This window comes from Protomyctophum parallelum (genome assembly GCF_964188405.1).
Source record: "Protomyctophum parallelum genome assembly, chromosome: 2".
Taxonomy (NCBI): Eukaryota; Metazoa; Chordata; class Actinopteri; order Myctophiformes; family Myctophidae; genus Protomyctophum; species Protomyctophum parallelum.
The window spans coordinates 49386370-49406942 of NC_139699.1; the positions used below are offsets into that span (position 1 = coordinate 49386370).

At 42.1% G+C, this 20573-nt stretch overlaps 1 protein-coding gene across 6 annotated transcripts in view; it reads right to left on the reverse strand.

Annotated features, from left to right (window-relative positions):
- Window positions 1–388: 388 nt before the first annotated feature.
- Window positions 389–20573, reverse strand: part of ppfibp2a (PPFIA binding protein 2a) — a 33339-nt gene continuing 13154 nt past the window's right edge. For 3 of the 6 annotated variants that reach the window (XM_083792550.1, XM_083792553.1, XM_083792552.1), the window contains 17 exons: window positions 19584–19698; window positions 17730–17759; window positions 16232–16293; window positions 15444–15522; window positions 14749–14876; window positions 14516–14592; window positions 14366–14426; window positions 13930–14101; window positions 11895–12036; window positions 11651–11779; window positions 10183–10333; window positions 9640–9751; window positions 9456–9544; window positions 4088–4210; window positions 3735–3860; window positions 2713–2901; window positions 389–2170 (listed from right to left, as the gene is read on the reverse strand). In XM_083792550.1, the coding sequence (XP_083648676.1) occupies window positions 1964–2170; window positions 2713–2901; window positions 3735–3860; window positions 4088–4210; window positions 9456–9544; window positions 9640–9751; window positions 10183–10333; window positions 11651–11779; window positions 11895–12036; window positions 13930–14101; window positions 14366–14426; window positions 14516–14592; window positions 14749–14876; window positions 15444–15522; window positions 16232–16293; window positions 17730–17759; window positions 19584–19698 (1992 nt within the window). In that variant the 3' untranslated portion in view covers window positions 389–1963. The remainder of the gene's footprint in view (window positions 2171–2712; window positions 2902–3734; window positions 3861–4087; window positions 4211–9455; window positions 9545–9639; window positions 9752–10182; window positions 10334–11650; window positions 11780–11894; window positions 12037–13929; window positions 14102–14365; window positions 14427–14515; window positions 14593–14748; window positions 14877–15443; window positions 15523–16231; window positions 16294–17729; window positions 17760–19583; window positions 19699–20573) is intronic. The other 3 variants (XM_083792551.1, XM_083792554.1, XR_014570884.1) reach the window with 2 other exon arrangements.

Here is a 20573-nt window from a genome sequence, read left to right on the forward strand (position 1 = left end):
TTGAAGATGGATGGATGGATGGACAGACAACCATGTTGAGTTGCGACATGTTGCTTATAAATCAGCTATTTTCCCCAAATGTTCACCCCAGAATAGTGCTGTGGTCATACGGATGGAAATTAACTCTGATATGTTTGCACAATCATATTATTGATTTCACATTCATGTTTGTAGCATTAATTAATGTGCATTGTCCTTTCCAAATAAACAAATAAAGTAAAGTCTTAATGGTTTGGTGTAGAGTTTAGAAAATTACTAGAATTGTATCTTTGATTTCTTTTATGTGAAACATCCTTTAACTTCATCAAACAGATGATATCCAGAAAGCATATCACCAAAATACTGATCCATGACGTCTTAATTAGAAAAGGGGATCTCAAAATCAAACAGAGTGAGCTTCTTTATTCATAATTTAGGTATCTCTCTCTCTATGAGGCATCTACCGTATGCAAGCTTTCTTGCATTTCCGATCTATACCAGTAGAGGGCAGTCTTGCATCAGGCATGAAAATAAAATCCTTTCAATGATATAATGACATCCATTGGCACAAGTACGTTCTCCTGCACTGTTGTCAAGATCCTCAAGGTCATCTTCAGGAATTCAGGGATGTCATCAGACATTCAAAGTTGCTACTGTTCACAGAATTGTCTCTTTACACTGTAATGAAATATATTGCAAACATATGTTACCCTGAAGCAACTCCAATGTGAGATCTACCACATCCTAATTAAAGTCCAGGCCTATTAAAGTCCAGGCATTTCCAAATCATTACTGCTCAGAAACTCACCATCTTATCTTCAACGTCTGAAAGGGAGATATCTTCAGTGGGTTCCTAATGGAAAATCAGCAGGACTTGAACATTAAAGGCATGAACTATCAAAATGTAAAATGGTAAATGGCACCTTTATCCAAAGCGCTTTACATAGATTGTGCATTACATTCACCCATTCACACACACATGTATACACCGATGGTGGCGGAAACTATGGCACCAACCAGCACATCAGGAGCAATTAGGGGTTCAGAGTCTTGCTCAAGGACAATTTGACACTAACTCTGGGGGAGCCTGGGTTTGAGCTGGCAACCTTGCGGTTACCATCCAGCCACTCTACCCCTGAGCCACGGCCGCCCCAAAATGTATAGAATAAAGCTGTCCCAGAGCTCTTAGCTGGGTCTCCATAACCTGTCACCTATCATAATTACTCTAACCAGCAGCAAAGATCAGCAACAGCAATTTATTTTAATGGAAGCAGTTGATATAATTAGTACATCTTTTCCCTAAATGAAATTAAAGTAAAAACTAAATTAACTTAGATTTGGCCTGAGGCCAAACATTTGCAAGCATTATGCAACAGTGACATTAGGCTTTATTTTCAATACTAGCAGTATGAAAATTAATACATAGACCATTTGTCATACATGTGAAAGGTGCTGAGCTAAATTCTCAATAGAGAATTTCTCTGACAGTTTTCATGATTTCATGTTTTACAGTCATGAAAATATATGCCACAAACAAGCTTAAAGTATAGCTTGTAATTATTATCACACTATGCTAAAAATCAAATGGTAGGCCTACATAATAACAAGCAATCCAAATTAAATCTACGGTAAGACAGCATGGTCAGCGAAATGCATTGAATTAAAGCAAAAGTGGAAGCTTGGAAAATGAAATCCCACATTTGAAGGAATGCAGAGAGAAAGCTTTCATAGCTTATATCAGACACAGTCACCATTCACCATGTTTAGATGAATCCCGGCTTTAGTGTATCCTGCAATTAACCAAATTAGCATCACCTGCTAATTATCATTGTAGCTCATCCTGGAATATCAGCACAAGAATTCCCATTGAATCACAGAATCACCTTGATTCAGGGTTAGAAAGTGTTTTTTTTGCAGGGGCAGAGGAGAGGGTGCAGTAAAAAGCTTATAGCTTAACAGTCATTGGTTTGGAGGAGGGCCCATATCAGCTTGAGCTTGTTATCCCCACCTGCTCCCTCTTCTCAGGTTGTGTGTCCAGGATAGGGCTGAGGCCCCTGAGCCCTGCGTAAGGTCGATGGGAGATCCCATTCATTGCAAGACCCCCACTGTCAATGGGGCAGATATAGTCGGCCGACTCGTCGGGTTTCCTCTTCCTCAGGTGACTGAATTGGGTGAAGCCCAGCTTCTTTGGCTGCAAAACAGAACATTATTTAACCACTTAAACCTATGGTATTCTGTCTTTCTTCTAACCTTTTTCAGTCTACGCAAAATTTATTTGCCAAAGATAGCAGATCGACACAATTAATCACTTTGCAGCGAGCTCTGAGCTTGTAGATCTGCTGTTTTCGGCGACGGTTACCCGCAGAATAGGCCTGCTGGGGTTCAAGTAAAGCCTCTTAGTGAATGATTGTAATTCCATATTACAAGCACATGCTGTCAGCTGTTATTAATGGTGCATTTATATAGCGCCTTTATCCAAGGCACTTTACAGAGATTGTGCATTACATTCACCCATTCACACACACATTCATACACCGATGGCAGTGGAAACCATGCAAGGCACCAACTAGCACATCGGGAGCAATTAGGGGTTCAGTGTCTTGCTCAAGGACACTTCAACAGTAACTCTGGGGGAGCCCGGGTTCGAACTGGCAACCTTACGGTTTCCATCCAGGCACTCTACCCCTGAGCCACCGCCGTCCCCGTCGCCGTTATTCCTTGATGATATCTCACCCTGACTTTGGCCGTGGTGGTGAGGGGAACATGGCCTGTGGCGTTGGCGTACTCTCGTTTCTCCTGCGTAGCCTGATGCCCCACCAGGGCAGAGAAGGCGGAGGCGAGGTGACGTCGGAGCAGGGTTTTCTGAGGGGGGATGTTCAACAGCAGGGCCAAGGTTTCTGAGCTGAAACGAGGCTCCAGAATCTGTGTAGGGATGGAGGGAAAGACAAGGAGCATTCAGAGACACATAGTGTGGTGGCCCATGAAGTTCTCAGTTGCCACGACTGATTTCAGTCCATAGAATGCTTTCACAGAAGACACGCTGGCTTCTGTAATAGACAGTGGCCTTGTGTTTAGAGTGCCGCCCTGAAACTGGGAGGTCGGGGTTCGCTCCCCGGCCGGGTCATACCAAAGACTGTAAAATGGGACCCAATGTCTCCCTGCATCAAGGGTTGGATTGGGGGGTCAAATCTACTAATCAAAGGATTCCCGAGTGAGGCACGGCTGCGGCTCACCGCTCCAAGAGATGGGTCAAATGCGGAGAACAAATTTCACTGAGGTAACGTGTGTGACAAATCATACGACTTTGACTTTGAGCCAGCGTGTCTTCTGTGAAAGCATGCTGTGAACCGAAAATAGCAGATCTACAAGCAGCGCTACTGAGCTTCTAGATTGGCTATTTTATTTTATTAGTTATTTTAAGATGAAAGAATATTTGACGTGATCAAACTAGCAATAGCATACAAGTTTAGAAGCATCTTCCAGCAACATGAATGGTCTCTGCAGAAATGTCATGATTTCTTCAGCTGGTCAGCCTAAAACATCATCATTACATTTTCAGTCTTTTGATTTGATTTTGCTGTATTCCATGAGTGGCCGTGACAGCATTGCAATAGCTGTAGCTGTTAAGATATGTGGGATCAGAATATTATAATATGTTACAGTTACAGTGTGTGTATCTGTCCGTATCAGATAAATATTAAATGCATGTATAAACAACACTGGGGGAAGGAAGTATGTGCACTGGTTTCACTCACTATCAGCCCTCCATGGACTCCACTGCCCCTTAGATTAGGAGCATATTCAGCTAGATCTACCGCTCGTAGCCACTCCATCACACGATGGTTAGACCACTGCACAACCTCAGAGGGAGAGGGCTGCTTCTGGAAAACAAAAATAACAGGAAGATAATTAATTTACAATACGATTGCCTTGGTTTCGTTTATTTTTTTAAATTATAGTAATAGCAGATGTTTAACAATAATTTAACTCTCAAGAATGAAAGATCTATAAGGGTCCATTAGGTTACCAACCCTCCAGCTGAGAACCACCTGGAACCCCCACAAGGATGGTGGTCCCCGGACCACTGAAAACCACTGTCCCACCTTACCTCCTCCCCTGGCCTGCGTCGAAGGCAGTGGGGGTTGAACTTGTTGGCGTGAAGGACATGGATTGCACATTTGACGCTGAGGTGGTGGAGCTGACTGGTCACCTTCAGAGTCAACAGGTCATTCTGGGAGAACAGTAAATAGGGGAGTGGGTTCATTCATGTCTAGTAAAGTGCTTCAAATCAAAGTGTCTGCTACACAAAACATACATTAGCATACATGTTGCCTTTCAAAATTATTGAAAGGCAAAATGTGACTATTATTTTATTAGAATGACTGTCATTGTGTTTTTTTCTTCTTGAAAGCATGGAATCATAGCAAAATAATATTGGTTAATTAGAGTGAATACAGTTCTACAGCTTATAGAACTGAAGTCATGTTAAAACTCTCATTCAGATGTTTTCACTCAAATAAGGGTAGTTAGTGGCTATATAGTCTAACCCAAACACTCACATGCGCAAGAACAAAATAATGAATATTTTTTTATTTTTTTATATATGAATGAAAAATTGATTGATTAATGCAGGTTATATACTTCCAGGTACATACTTGAGAGAGAGTTACCATAATACCACATGTTGGTGCCCAAATCAAGAACAACTGGAAATGAATAATTGGGGGCGGGGCGCGACAGTTTAGGTTTTGCGGTGAGATCAAAGCGTGACGCAACTCTCTCGTCTTCACGCGGGCTCTTTAAAATGCTACGGTTGCCCCGCCCCCTTCCCCATGTAAACACTAAACGAAAGACAGACAGCTTTCTCCAATGCTCACCATTAGCATAAACTACAAGCTCTGTTATGTTTGAAGTAGGCTAAAAGAGTGAAATAAACAACTTGTAATGTAATTCCACCTCATGGAAGTTGAGTAGAGTCCTCGGGGAGACCAAATTGCTCACAATGTGACAGTTTAAAGACCCCGACTCCAAATGACAAACTGCCTGCGTTGGTTGCTTTCTTTACAAAGGCTATTCTCCCAGGTGAGTTGGTGTAATGGTGTGTGTGTGTGTGTGTGTGTGACAGGGTGTGTGTGTGTGTGTGTGTGTGTGTGTGCGTTCGTGCGTGTGTGTGTGTGTGTAAGTGTGTGGCGTGCGTATGGCGTGCGTGAAATTAACAGACGAAAGTGATGTGTGCAATGCATGTTTCACTGCCAGAATAAATGCATAAACAATGTTTTGTTATTTCAATAAACTAGAAATACGAGGAAAACAGTATCCATCAACTTTACTGTCCGTCAAACAGGAGTTTTCATGTAATGCACAGTAAAACTACGGTGCTTAGTAAACTTTCCCGATGTTAAACACATGTTCAACAACACCCATGAAAAATAACACTGACAGCTATGAGGTGACGAAAGCTTGCCATCCTTAGCAAAGGTTGCTAAACTATTTCGATTGACATTGGACAATCACTTTTGGGATGGGGTTTAGCAAAGGGCTAATTACAGATATCTGGAATAAATATCCAGTCTAGCTATTACATGTTAAAACGGCTTGCCATATATTATTTTTAGGTGTAGCTCCTTTACAATGTGTGTATTTATTTATTTTTGAAATGCCACTAGATAGTGAGGACAAAATAAACCAATAGCCATATGTACGGAATAGAAACAGGCTTACTATTATACTATTTATTTGTTTGATGAAATTAAAGCATGAATTACTTTTTCAAGGTCTTCAAATGATGACCAAATGGAGGCCTCAGGTGTTCCTTCGAACCTATACTCTGGACCCCAGAAGACCTGTACACAGGTAGGCGGTACTACGACCAATCTCCATGCAAGCCCTGGTCTTCGCTGCAGCCGAATACTGTGCCCCAGCCGGGTGTAGAAACCAGCAGAACTCTTTCCTCGCATTGAAACAAAATGGAAATTCAGGCCGAGTGTCAGGCTATAGCAGAAGCCCACATGCCACAAAGGTTTATGTACGATTGACCTGTGGATCATAACTGGTTCTCTGAAGCCTGAGGACCTGTCTACAAAGGCATGGATGGCGACATCCTGAAAGCTATCAGTCACTGCAACATCTGGGAGCCAGGAGATCCTGGCACCAAAGGAGAAGACCCCCCACCCTTTCAAGCTCAGCTTCTTCTCATTCCTGCAGAGTCCAATGGTTCCTGTACAGCTGTGAATGCTGCACCCTGAAGCCTGCTCTACAGAAGTCACTGTGGTCACTGTGCTACGCCAGAATGTGTGGTTCAAGGTAGGAACATTTCTTTGTTGCTGCTGCTGCTGCTTATGTTGTATGCTGATTGCTGTGTGTATATACCGAACTAATGCGATTCAAGCTTGTTCTGTTGTTGTCATTTTTGGACCCAATGGTCCAACATTTTCAGAGACTGTTTCTGTCTCTGGAATTCATGCTGACGTTCAAGTTAGAAGTTTTGAGCTTTGTGACCAGCCATCCAAATGTTTGTTTGGAATAGAATACTGATGTGGATCTATAGTATGTCTGACGTGTTGTTGCTGATATTGATTGTGGCAACACCTCCTCTGTCAATGTACAGTAGGCCCAATTCCTCATGGCCATTATTGTCTCCACAAGGCCGAAGGCATGGGGAGAGAGTATGTTTTGCACTCCGTCCGTCCGTCCGTCCGTCCGTGTGTGTGTGTGTGTGTGTGTGTGTGTGTGTGTGTGTGTGTGTGTGTGTGTGTGTGTTGCGGTGAAACTGTGCATGCATATTCCCACTAGGCTGAGGAAGAAATGCCACTTGACAGTTTTTGAATCAGCGTCATGGTGACAGGCCAAGTCCAGAACTAGTCAAGGCCAAGTCCAGAACAGACCAAGCCCAGAAGGGCACCTCTCTCTCTCTCTCTCTCTCTCTCTCTCTCTCTTTGCTGTGTCATATTAGTTGACTAAGAAAGGAAAGAGGAAATCCCCACACCGTTTTAAAATCTCCCAAAAAAATGGGCCACGGTGGCACAGTTGGTAGTGCTGTCGCCTCACAGCTAGAAGGTCCTGGGTTCGATTCCCGCTCGGGGCGCTGTGGGTGCTGGTGGCGTGTTTCCTCCTCTGCGTCATCAATGCCCATACCCGAAGGCGGGGTTGGCGAAAGGTTCTTTCTGTGTGGAGTTTGCATGTTCTCCCCGTGTCCCCTAGGGTAGGTACCCTCACAAAAACATGCAGTAATCCTGGTCTCTAAACTGCCTCCCCCTGGTCAGCCGGGGCGCCTGATGGAGGGGAAAGGAACTGGTTGGAATAACGTGTTCCTTCCACGCGCTACGTCCAACCAGGGAAACTCCCCCCTGTCAGGTGTAAAGGAGCAACTTGGACACTCAAGCATGAAGGAAGCATGAGTTAAGTCCGTTGCTCTCCCCAGGTTGGCGGAGGGTGTGTAGAGCCCAGGATCACATTAGATGATTGACACAGGGGTGAAAAATGGGTTACAAAATCGTGGGATAAAAAATATATATGAAAAAAAAGCTCCCAAAATAATGTATTATTAACAGAGCGGACAAAGCAACAACGTTTCGGCCTAACCAGCCTTCGTCGGGTATACTCTTGACCATTTTATATATTAATTGACCCATGTTTGAGTGAAACAAATGCGGTACATTTATCTGTTCAGAGCTCTAAATAAAACGGTTGCTGTACGTTCCCCAAGTGTATGCCAGTGACGTACGGACTGTGTTATTGGGTAGTTTGTCTTTCTTCTGTAGTGACCGTGGCGTTTTGCTTAGAGAGATCACAAGGCTAACAATGTAGGTTATCAGTCATGTGGTTAAGCATGTTTCTTGTTTTGATTGTTTGTTTTGGATGTTCTATTTTCTGAACATTTAGTATTTTGTGAAAAATGTTGTAGCCTAAAGCCCCATTCACATTGCACAAGCTAGCTTCTGCTTTAGCTTCGTGGTACCATGTTATCTCTATGCAGATCAGCTTTTGCGTTTTGAAGCTTGGAATGAACAGCTTTTTTTTTTTTGCTTTCTTTTTTTCTCCCCAAAACTTAACTTTAAAGCAGCTTTGAAAATCTGGAGCTTTTAAAAGCTGCATGTAGCCAATCAGAGCACAGCGTGGTTTGAGGAGGCGGAGTTGAGATCATTTCACAAAACCATTTGCCTCTCCGAAAGCTGTGCGGCCCGAATCTCCGAATTAAAAATAAACTTTTTAAATATGGGCTGTATATGAAATATGAATGGATATTTGGCAAGACCATAGCAGAGGCGGCCGCTCTCAGCGCGCTGCGCTCATGTGCCGGTCGTCATGTGTGTGTGTGTGTGTGTGAGAGCGATATAATGGCACGTGTATATAATATATATATATATATATATATATATATATATATGCCATATACCGTATATACTGGCCCTATTAACTATTAATGTTAAGTAAACAATATATCTCTCTCACTCATGCACACACACACACACACACACACACACACACTGGACTCCGTTCCGGTGATATTGATTATTTATTAAGTAATTAAAGTATGCCTAGCCTACCAGTTGGCACAATGTTTCACATCATAAATGTGCTGATGCTGTAGTGTAAACGGTGAGGGTCCGGGGGGGGGGGGGTGGTGGAGGAGCACCCCGGACCCTCACATATAGCCAGCCGAGGAGGGTCAGTGACAGACAGACAGCGCCGAGATAGGGGCTCCCTTCTCCGGGGATTGAATCAGTCTGAATGTCCGGAAACCGCACGTAAACATAAGCTGTTTTAATTGCTAACGTGCTGGATATATACAATTGTATTTCTACGGTATGCTCTTGCTAAATCAACATTAACATTACATAATGCCCGGAGGGTTTCGCTCGTGGCCGGGGGGAGAGGAGAGCGGAGTGGGGGGGGGGGGGGGGGGGGGGGGGGGGGGCATGAGCACTGAGGACGGGGGGGATTGAGATCCGCTCCGTTCGGTTATGTACAAACAAGTTGACCAAGATTATATTATTTATTCATCGATAAATAGGTTATGATGTAACTAAATATATAATTATTTCTCCTATACAGTCGCTATTTTACATTTTAGACTTTCAAATGCGCATCTGCAAAAAAACTGCCTGTGTGTTCTTCCTCCTCAAAGCCAGTCCAGGCAGCTTGAGTGACAGGTACCTTGTACACGCCCACTTTCTCAAAAGAAAGCTGCATGGAAATGAGTTTTGCTTTTTTTTAATTTCCAGCTTTTTTGATCTGAACGGGGCTTAACACATGATGTGTGTATGTATAGGCTTAGCTGTATTGTGTTATTGTGTGCCATAATTTTAATCTTCAAAATGTGATATATTTTATGATCATGCTGTTGGCACAGAATGGATAGAATTTACTAAAACTAATGAGCATTTATTTTTGTTCAAAAGAGTAGACTAAATCTAAATTGGCTGCCAAAATGAACACTGAATGGTACATTTATTTATATGTGTGTTAAATCTTACCACAGTCAGATACTGTATCATCCGACCATCCACTCGACCCTCATGGAACTGGTCTTTATACTGAGGCAAACCGATGTCATCCAGCCAGCCTGGAGAGGATGGAAATCATAATATCACACACATTTCCAGCGCTAGCACGTATGCATGGCAAGCAAAGGGCCACATTCGATAGAAACAGACTCACGGGTGACCCATATATGGTCCAGTTCCGATGACTTCTCTGTAACTTTAGTGGTGAATGCCTTCAGAGCCAACTGCAGCTTCTTCCTGTGCAGTGGGTGCTTCATTGCCATTTCCTACACAGCAAGAAAATTCATGCTTTTGATGTCACACAGTAAAAAGGTGGCCCCAGCCTTTCGTCCAATCAGGATAGAGAGTCAAAAACGAAACCTAAGGTTTTTTGACCCCCAGGGGTTAACTGGGGACAGGGAGGAACTCCTTATATGGCCAGCACACTCTATAGTAGGGAGGATTATCACAACAAAACAAAAAAAAACTCTCTTAAAGCACTTGTAGCAAAAAGCACTTTTCTGTAGCAAAAACATAAGAGTAACTAACATGAATTGGACAGACAACTAGTGCTGCACGAGTCTTGCGCAAATGTAGAAATGAGATTGCATAGGTGTCTGAATCTATAGACCGCAATCCTTTTTTTAAATTTTGATTATTAATCGCACTCATTTGATTAATTCAAGCCTATTTATCCCATTTTCTGTTCTGTTCTGACCTTCTCGAAGTCCTGGGGCGTGGCGGATAGTAGCGTCTGTCCATTATCGACCCACTGTCTGCTGAGGCTAACGTATTGGGCCAGGCCGTAGTCCTCCAGCCAGCCACACACCTGCTCCTTGGTCCAGTGGCTGAACGGAGTGTTCATATCACTGACAGGGAAGAGGAGACAGACATGATTAACCCATTTAGGCCTGACGTCGAAATAAAAAAAAAAGTCTTCTGAAAGAATATATATATTCAATGATTTGTGCCGCATTTTCACGATTTTTCAAAAATAGCAGACCTACAAGCTTGTAGCGCGCCACTCGGTGGCGCGCTATGAGCTTGTAGATCTGCTATTTTTCAATAGCTAAAGTATAACATAATGCTTAGTTAAAACACCAAAAGGGATTTCCTCCCAGAATGACAACCAAATTAAATGAACTGGCCTGCTCAAAAGAGCTGTATGCATAAAACAAAAAAACTTAAATATTTCAGACATAATATATACCGGTGATACAATGAAACAAAAATACATACTTAATTCCTATGTGGTCCTTTTGCTCGTGTATTTAATTTATTTTTTAATAACATTTAAAGGTATATTCAGTGATTTCACTTAATTCAAATATCACTTATTTTTTTGTTTTGTTGTGATAATCCTCCCTACTATAGAGTGTGCTGGCCATATAAGGAGTTCCTCCCTGTCCCCAGTTAACCCCTGGGGGTCAAAAAACCTTAGGTTTCGTTTTTGACTCTCTATCCTGATTGGACGAAAGGCTGGGTCCCACAGCCAAAAACGAAACCTAAGGTTTTTTGAGTGAAATCACTGAATATACCTTTAATAAAATAGTTTCCCATCAGTAGTACATTACCATTCTGAACCACCAGGGGTCAGTAATACAGCTGGTCAGGCATAATGCACAGTAAGTAAGTAAGTAAGTAAGTAAGTATTGTTTTAAAAGATCGACAGAGGCCACAGATTTCAGTTGGTAGGGGAGGTCATTCCATATAGCCTGGGGGCGAAGCTAGCAAAGGCTCGATCAACCTTTTTAGTTTTGTGTTGATTTTGACAGCAAATTTAGATTTTAGTTTTAGTCATAGTCTCTTGAATAGTTTTCTTTTTGTTTTAGTTTCATTTTAGTCACCTGGAATGTTTTAGTCGACTAAAATGTATTTTGATGCTGTCGTAATGACTGACTTTAAACTCGCACTGCAAGCTTGTAGATCTGCTATTTTCAGCATGCAACCAAGTGTAAAATGACTTACTGGATCTCTTGTCCACAAGTCCCTTCCTAACATTTTAGTCTAGTTTAATAACGAAATTGTCTATCTCTTAGTTTTAGTCATCATAGCTTAGTTTTCATTTTCATTTTGTTTCCATTTAGTTTTCATCTGTGAAAAAAGGTAGTCGACGAACATTTTTTTTGTCATAGTTTTAGTCGACGAAAGGGAGGAACAACCAACAGGGCTTGCTTAATGCTTACCGTACAGCGCTACCAGACTCGGGGGTCCGTGTCAGTCTGGGCCCTGCTGTGGCGCGCAGTCCCCCTCTCCTGAACTGGCCGGGGTCTGGGTCAATGCCTTGGAGGCCCCCTGATTGGGTTCTTCGAAGTCTGAAGGAGTTTTGAAAGATATTTTTTTCCAGAGGTGCCCAGACTTCAACACATATTGTAAATAAGCTTGCTTAGCTGTCAACAAAGCCACCACAGACAAAGATGTTCCACTGACTTTCCCCAGAGCTTCTTGATGCTCCTGTTATTCTTCATGTACTCTGGTGAACCCACAGCCCGGTGGCCGGGCGGTGGACTCGCCCCAGACTGTACAGGGGAATGACCATTTGAAGTGTTGTTCTCAACTTTCTCTGTCTTCCCTAGAGAGAGATTTATAAAGATCAAAATGAGATTTTACAAAAAAGCATAATTCCATTATCAATATTAATATTAAAGACAAAGAAAGAAAAGAGGCCGCACAGCTCGTAGTCACGACTCACGATGCTAGAAACTTTTATTGATCCGACCTTTCGGCAAACGGGATTCCTTCTTCATACCCTGAAGAAGGCATCCTGTTTGCTGAAACGTCGGTTCAATAAAAGTTTCTAGCATTGTGACTATACTTCTTTGCTTGCTTTTAAATTTAAATTATATTTTTATTTAAAAATGATCTTTGTAGTGCAGGCAAAGGAAATGGGATTCTTAGTCGAATTGTGCCCCATACAAATTGGTCAGTGGACCGTTACCCACAAATGGGTCCCGACCCCAAAATGTTTGAAATTATAATAATTAAAAACTAAATGTATAGGAAACAAAAAAAATGTAAGAGACCACCAAAAATGTGTCCGCGACCCACAAATGTGTCCCGACTCCCGACACACTGTTTGGGAAATGGTGAGTTAGTTACAATTTACAATGTGCAGACGCTCTAAATCCAGAGGGATTTACAGTAAGCAAGAACAACACACAACACAATACATCGAGAATTATACGTAAGCTAAGAACCTAACAGTGGAATATCTGTATAATGAAACTATGTGTATACACTACAGTATACACACTATAGAGTGCTACAGGTATGTCTACATAAAATGCTATCTATGTTACATAAATTGAGCCTTTGCAGTTTGCATATATGCTTATGAGGTCTTCGAGGCTAGGACAAGTGCTACGGCAAGTGCTACAGGCTAAGATGGATAGTTAGACCATGGTCTGTGAACCACAGAACAGGCTCACAGCTGCAGCTTACTGGCAGAGGCATCACAACCCATTAGAAAGGGAAAAGGGAGAGGCTCAAGTTCAAAGTGGTCAGTGAGGATGGGACAGGGTGCAGCTGGGCTGGGGTGCGTCAGTGTGGTGTGGTCAATCAGAAGAAGGGAGAAGAGGGTGTGTTCTGTGTGTAAAACAGGAATATCCACACGAGCCTCTGCTCTGTGAGGGCAGGCATGCGGCTTCCAGTATTAGCTGTGATCAAAAGGGGCTACTGGTCTTTTTGGTCGAAAGGGAGTGGTTTGCTTAACATGTGGCACTGTGGATACAACCACAGAATGAGGTAGGCCAAAGTAAGCCTATACAGCGGTGATGGATGCATGGACTAAACAAAGTGTTTCTCAAACATTTTCATGTCAATGGACCCCCAAGATTGACAGGTATTTGGTTGCAGACCCTAGCTAAATTTAGTTGTTAGATAGCTCTGGTCCATATAGCGTTAGAAGCAGTTCTCCTTAACGCTATGGTACTTTCTAAGTTTCGATCCTTTCCCCTCACACTCACGGTATAGCAAAAGCGTATTTTAATTGTATTATTTTTACTACAGAGTGTAAACGTGTTAAAGATGGAGTGCTGTGATCCCCCCCCCCCCCCCCCGCCTTCAACATGATTATCAGGTACTATGATTATACTAGGAGGAAGATTTCTTTCAAAAACGTGTACAGAAAGTGTTAAAATTATGTTTTTATGTGGCCACACCCACTAGTTCATTAGGTATACCTGGTTTTCACCTTAGCACCACCCACCCGAACTTAAGCCTCGCCCACAGCTGTTGTTGTATGATAATGAGGGAGGGGTTAGGGTTATGATCTCACTAAAAGGGTGCTATTTCGATTGGGCCTTTTGACTCAAAGCCTTTCAGCTTTCAGGAAGAAACCAAAAATACACAGGGAAGACGTATTTGAATATTATAACCACAGTCTATTAGAGTACGGTTAACTCCATCTTTAAAAAACAAAAGCAACACTGGGGGTTATGCAGTGTAATAATTCGAGCACATGTACCAGATAACTTGGGTTCATCTCCAGGTTTGCTTTGAACGGAGTCTCCATCTTCGCTCTCATCAGGAGACCTGCTGTGACTGTGAGTATCACTGGTGCTCTCTGTGTCTCCACTGTGCTCCTCCAGAGAGGAGCCCGCAGGCAGAGTCTGACTTCTGCCATCAGCCTGGCTACTCTGGAAAAAACACAGCACAGACGAGATGGCTATCAACTCAATTTGAAAAAAAAAGAAAGAAACAAAAAAACGTACTTAGTGGAAAATGTGAGTCCGTCACAGATTACTAAACTAAAAGTAATATACACTAGTTTACAAACGGTATATTTAAAGTGTACATTATCATAACATAATAATACATTCTTGTTTTTCCTTTTATATTTGAGGGGGGGGGGGGGGGACACTTTTTATATTCACAAATTCAGTCAATTAAAAAACAATCACCTTTGGTGCAGATCCATTTGGTAGGTCATTCATACTGCTTGAATCAATCTGTGCTTCTGTCCTGAGGAGATTAAACAAACCACAATAATAATCAATCGTTTGGTGATATATATAATACTTCTACTGGCACATAGTAAGGTAATGTAATACCTGCAGTCAGTGTCCTTCTGGGTAAATGAAAGCGATGTACTTCTATGAGATGATGAGGAAGAGCTACTTGTGGACACCTGGAATAGACGAGAGGCACAAGATTAATTTACATGTCCTTGACATGAAATAGTTTGAGAACGACTGACATAGAAACATGAGGATGTTAGGATTTAGAAGACATTTGTAGAATCGTCCTCAGGTCTAAATGGGGTAAGAAGCGGGACTTCACCCACCTCAGACTTGACATCCTCAGACTTGGTGCTGGCAGAGTCTGCGTTCTTCATCGCCAATCCCTGCTCTTCTTCTTCACTACTGCTTGATGGGGTTCTGCCGTTGGACAGTGAACGAACAGCAGGTGGAGCTAGAGTAACGCACACAGTCATAACCATGGTGTTAGCATTTTTCTATTCAAGGAAGCCTTTAGCAGCTTCACTGCATAACCCGCTAAACCCGCTATTTGTTTTATATGTTGAATTAGCCATTTTTTTTATAACTTTTATGAAAATACGGCTTTGTGACATCGTGACGAGGCGGACGCATTATGATGACGTAACCGGAAATCGACCTATAACTGGCTTGCAAGGGCTTCTGGGAAACTGAGTCCAAAAATGCAAAGTGAATGAGGGTGCAAGGGACATTCTTGGCTGGCTAGCCTCTTTGTTGTTGATCGCATCGAGAAAGTGGCTTATGTGTCGACTCGCTAAGCTATTATCCTCAGCATCTGTGCATGCCTTGCAAGACTTGCGGTCCTGTAGGACCCGGAAGACTGCCCCAGATTTGAGACAAAGCCCTCATATCAACAATACGGCAAGTCATTTGGGACACTAACACACTAACACATATAATAATAATACTAGGAGCGGGGCCAATGAGATGCAGGCGGGGGACCAGACCTGGACGTAGTCTAGTATTAGGCCATTATTTTTACCTGCTGTTCTTGTGGCTCCGACCTCTCTGAACTGTCTGCTTTGCCTCAGCAGCAGAGACAGCTCCTCGATACGGCGGTCCTATATACATGAGGCACAGAGTAGCAGTACTCAAGGTAAACCAAACATCCAATTATGATATTTATCTAAGGTTAGGAAAACATGCATTACCGTTATGGACTATCTGCTTCCACTCTATATTGCTGACCAATTTATTACATCAACATCCCTCTTCCTCCATATGGCCTTTGGCTTTACATCAAAGTATTGAACAGGGAGGGGATTGACGCTGGTCCAGCTGGAAATCTGAGATGTGGTAACGATTCACTGGAGCGCGTGAGTGCGTGCGTGTGTGTGTTTCTCTTTTTTTTTGAAGTGGCTTTGCCATGTTTCCCTTAATGTAGCTAACTCCAAAATTAGGTTTGGCAGATGGAGGGCTATAAGTGTGGCTTTCCTGAAATGGCTTGCCCCTGTCAGAGTGTGTGTGTGTGTGTCTCCTTGTATTTGAGGCTGCGAGAGAACACAAAAGCCCTTCTGTACTATAAATGTTGTGAGGGGCGGGGCCCAAGTACATCCAACAGTTACCTTACCAAACAGCAATAAATGATAACAGTACTGTGTACGTACTGTATATATGGGCTGGCAAGATACTTAATGTACTCAGAATTACACTGTAAACAGATGAGAAGAACATACTCGTCTAATCCATATACATAACCACATGCAGCTGTGTTGAACTGAGGGAGAGTATAGTTGCTGGCAGCCTTTCTCGAGCGGCCGGGTCTCTTACCTTCTCATCGTTGGCTGCTAAAAGTGACTCCATACCAGTCCTAAGCCTCTGGAGTTCCTGGTCTATGAACAGAAAGACCACACTGATCATCTGTCTGTATAAACGTAGCTCTGCTATATTTGGTCACGTCAGGTTTAGTAATAGTTTTGTACCGACAGATACACATGGAACTCATCAGCGTTGATTTTGGCAGCACATTTTCATTTTAGTTTTAGTCACATGAAGTCTTTTGAATCGTTTTTTGTTTAGTTTTAGTCACATTTTAGTCACTTGGAATGTTTTAGTGTTAGTCTAGTTTTAGTTCACTAAATCTACAGTATCTACAATGTATTTTGGCAGGCCTTAATGCCGTCATAATGACTCTACTTGCTGAAAATAGCGTTGTGAGATTGTAGATCTGCTATTTTCAGCATGCAACCAAGTGTAAAATGACTTGTGTCTTTTACCTATACTGGATGTCTTGCCCACTAGTCGCTTCCTAACATTTTAGCCTAGATTCTAGTAGTCGACGAACATTCTTTTGTCATATAGTATTAGTCGATGAAATCAACACTGGAAAAAAAAATTACGCCAGCATTCTCATCGAAACCACATTTTTGGGTTAGATTTGTGCACCAAATATAGCCTGTCTGTCAACATAAAATTATATGATGTAGTACAGCATGTTGTTCATTTAATGCTTTCATGTTTTCTCTTTTGGTATCTGTGTTTGATGAGCTGCAGGTTTGACTGAGTAAATGAGTGAGTTGTTCCAGGGAGCTGATTGGTTCCAGCGGGGAGTTTAAAAGGCCATATCTTTCCATAGCCAGAATACCAGCCACGCTGTGTGTAATGCTTGACTGCTGGGGTTTGGTAGGGGTGGGTAGCCTTTATTTTCTCCTGGTTTTTCATTAGGTGTTTAGTAATGGTTTGTCTTTTGCTTGATCCTTTTGATTTGAGTTTTGAGTAGTTCAGAATAGGTTGTTCATGTTTAATTTATTTATTTTGTTTCTTGTTTTGGCCCACGATGAAGCTACCCTGGCTGGTAATACTTGGGACCTGGGAAGAGGGGAGTCCCTCTTAATCCTGTATAACCCTACTAACCCTAGGCTGGTTTGCAACTGTAATGTTGACATGTCCGTTTCCCTCTGCAGTCAAAAGCCAGAAGCCAAAAGCCAAGAATAGAAAAATGCATTTCCAGCTACTGCAGCATAAAAGACGATGAACTGTCACAGTGAAATAGCCGCGGCGAGTATCATACTGTAGTGTCCAATGTGTATCTACGTATGAGTTGACTTGGGGGAGTAATTCAATACGGTATTCAAGAATGATAAGGGATGATCAAAGAGGTTAGGTAAAGAGTACAGCGTGAAACAGCACCGATTAATTTAAGAAGCAGAAGAATTTTCAGAGCTACCCATTGGAAGCAGAAAGGGGTATATGGAGGAAGGGTAATGATGGGAGATCAAAGAAGAGCGCAAAGGAGCCCATTAATTCATTAAGATGAGTTACAGCTCACATTTGGTGTTTAGCCTCCTCTTGTACATCTCTATGGGGGTGAGGTACAAGGTAGACACAGAAAGACACTCTGTTAAGAGGCAACTCATCAACATCTCTCACTGTTTCTATACTGGAAAATACTTCAGTGTTAATCCAGAACATATTTTAATGAATAACATGTAATCTGTATTTTTACAACGTGCAGTAAAGTAGACCCTCCAGAAAAACGCTTGATTATGCGGCTTAAAATCCTTGATTATGCTATGAAATAGCTGTGTTTTTATGTGATTGTATGTGCTACATAAAGTTGCAAAATATGCAAAGAAATGATGAATGCAAAATATGCAGGAAGTTGTGAAATATGCGGAATTTTATTTAATTATAAGTTTGCACGATTATGCTGCCTTTTTAAAAAAAAATTACCCTTGCATAAACTTCGCCATCTGGCTGATTTATTCATGCAGTAAATTATGTGTGGATTTCTTTTTTGCATTTTTCTGTAACTATGAACAAAAATGTAAAATGGGTGTAAAAGTGTTTCAACTGATCAGCCAAATGAGATATCGGTATATACAATATGTGGTAATACACTATTTGTATCTGTTCTTGAGTTTATTTATTATCCTCAAATCACGAAGGCCAATTTGACTTTTGGGATACACAAATAAGTCGGTTTGTCCAAAAACGTTAAGTGCACTTTGTCTTTGTAGGGCAGTAGAGTATGTTATTAAGAACATGTAGATCTGCAGTGCTTGGAGCTGGTCTCCCTAGTCCTATACTCTTCCATCGAGAACTGTAAACGCTGGTGTCGGGTAGGACACAGGTCTACTGGTTGACAACAAGTACTATACTTTCTGACTAAGAGCAATATCTCCATTGGCCAAGCGGAAATTCCATCTCGGCAGGGCAGTAGAAATGTGGTCTCCCACGCAGGAGACCCAGCTTTGAAATGCCAGATAGGACATAAATCGTACAGATTGCAGCTTTAATTTAACTCTGAGATGGTGCATACTGTGTGTATGTGACCCGTAAGGGTCCATTTGGTTACATTTGTATACACTATCAGAGTTAACTCTCATTGCTAACTTATAATAATAATAATATAAAAGAATGTTACAAGAGTACAAGTTAATGGATGTGAGTCAGACTCATAGACTGCATGTGCCACCTTGCAGCACTCACCACCAGTTGTGGAAAGTAACTAAGTACATTTACTTAAGTACTGTACTTGAGTACAATGTTGAGGTATTTGTACTTTACTTGAGTATTTCCAATTTCCATTACTTTTACTTCTACTCCACTACATCTCAGATCCAAATATTGTACTTTTACTCCACTGCATTCATGTGAAAACTTTTACTAGTTTTAACAGTTACTAGTTACTTGTGCATTTTTATTATTATTACAAAACATACATTAATCACTTCAGCCCTAGGCCTCACTCACACCTTCGCAACAAACTGATGTATGCTTGTTGTATACAAAGGGTGTGATACATCTTTCCCCAATGCATTTCCAATGGGAGTCACATGGTTTGACACAACATTTGTGTTGTATGAGGGGGAGGGGGGCAGTCGAAACACAGCCGAAAGCCATACAACAGCTTGTAGTCCAAAATGTTGTATCAAACCATGTGACTTCCATTGGAAATGCATTGGGGCGGCCATGACAAAACATCTTGCTTACATCTAGCATGCATCAATGTTGTATGCTAGATTGAAAGGTGTGAGTGAGGCCCTATACATTTTGACCATTTGGAAATAGCCAATCTACAAGCTCAAAATGTGTCACACATAATGCTGAAGCAGTCAGTCACACAGAGCTGTCTGTGGGGACAGACAGACAGGCATGTCTCAGTTTGTTTGTTGCTTACCTCTCTCTGAGCTCTCGGCGGAGAGAGAGGGCGGCCGGGCCAACAGCCGGGTGTGGAGCTTGTCTATCTCGGCGTTCTTGCTGAGCAGGAGCTGTTGGAGGCTGCTGATTTCTGCCTGCGGGTGAAACGTTGTTAAAATCAGGAGCTGGTAGAAGCATGCTGATTTCTGCCGGCGGGGATGAAACGGGGTGGGGAAAAAAAGCTATAAAAACACTGTCTGGGACAAACGTGCACACGCATGCCGCATACACGGTTCTATTTTTTATTTATAAAAGACAGAGAACATTTATGGTTAAATCAATCAAACATAAACATAAATGTCAAAAATATGAGAAATGAATGCAGGCGGCGGTGGCTCAGGGGTAGATGAGTGGCTGGAAGGGAACCGCAAGGTTGCCAGTTTGAACCCGGGCTCCCCCAAGTGTCCCTGAGCAAGACGCTGAACCCCTAATTCCTCCTGCTGTGCAGCTTGGTGCCTTGCATGGTTTCTTCCGGCGTCGGTGTATGAATGTGTGTGTGAATGGGTGAATGTAATCTATGTAAAGCGCCTTGGATAAAGGCGCTATATAAATGCACCATTTACCATTTCATTCAGTGTGACCAGAAGCAGGGATAACAACTAAGACTAAATATTGCAGCATTTCATCAACAAATAATAAATAGCAGATGCATAAGTGAGATTATAGATCGTCTATTTTCAGCATGCAACCACGTGTAAAATCAGCCATTAGTGCATGCCAAAATATATTTTGGGCAACTAAATCAACTGTAGACTATACTATTAGACTATACTGTAAACTTGTAATATTTTGTAGACCAAAACTAGACAAGAACTAAAACTTTTTAGATGACTAAAACTACTAAAAAGAATTGCTGTCAAAATCACACTGCACTTGCAATAAATATGAATGACCAGAGGGGGGGATATCCAAATGGTTCATGGATTTCGCCCCATAGATCAAACACTACTAGTGACTACTGGCTATTTGA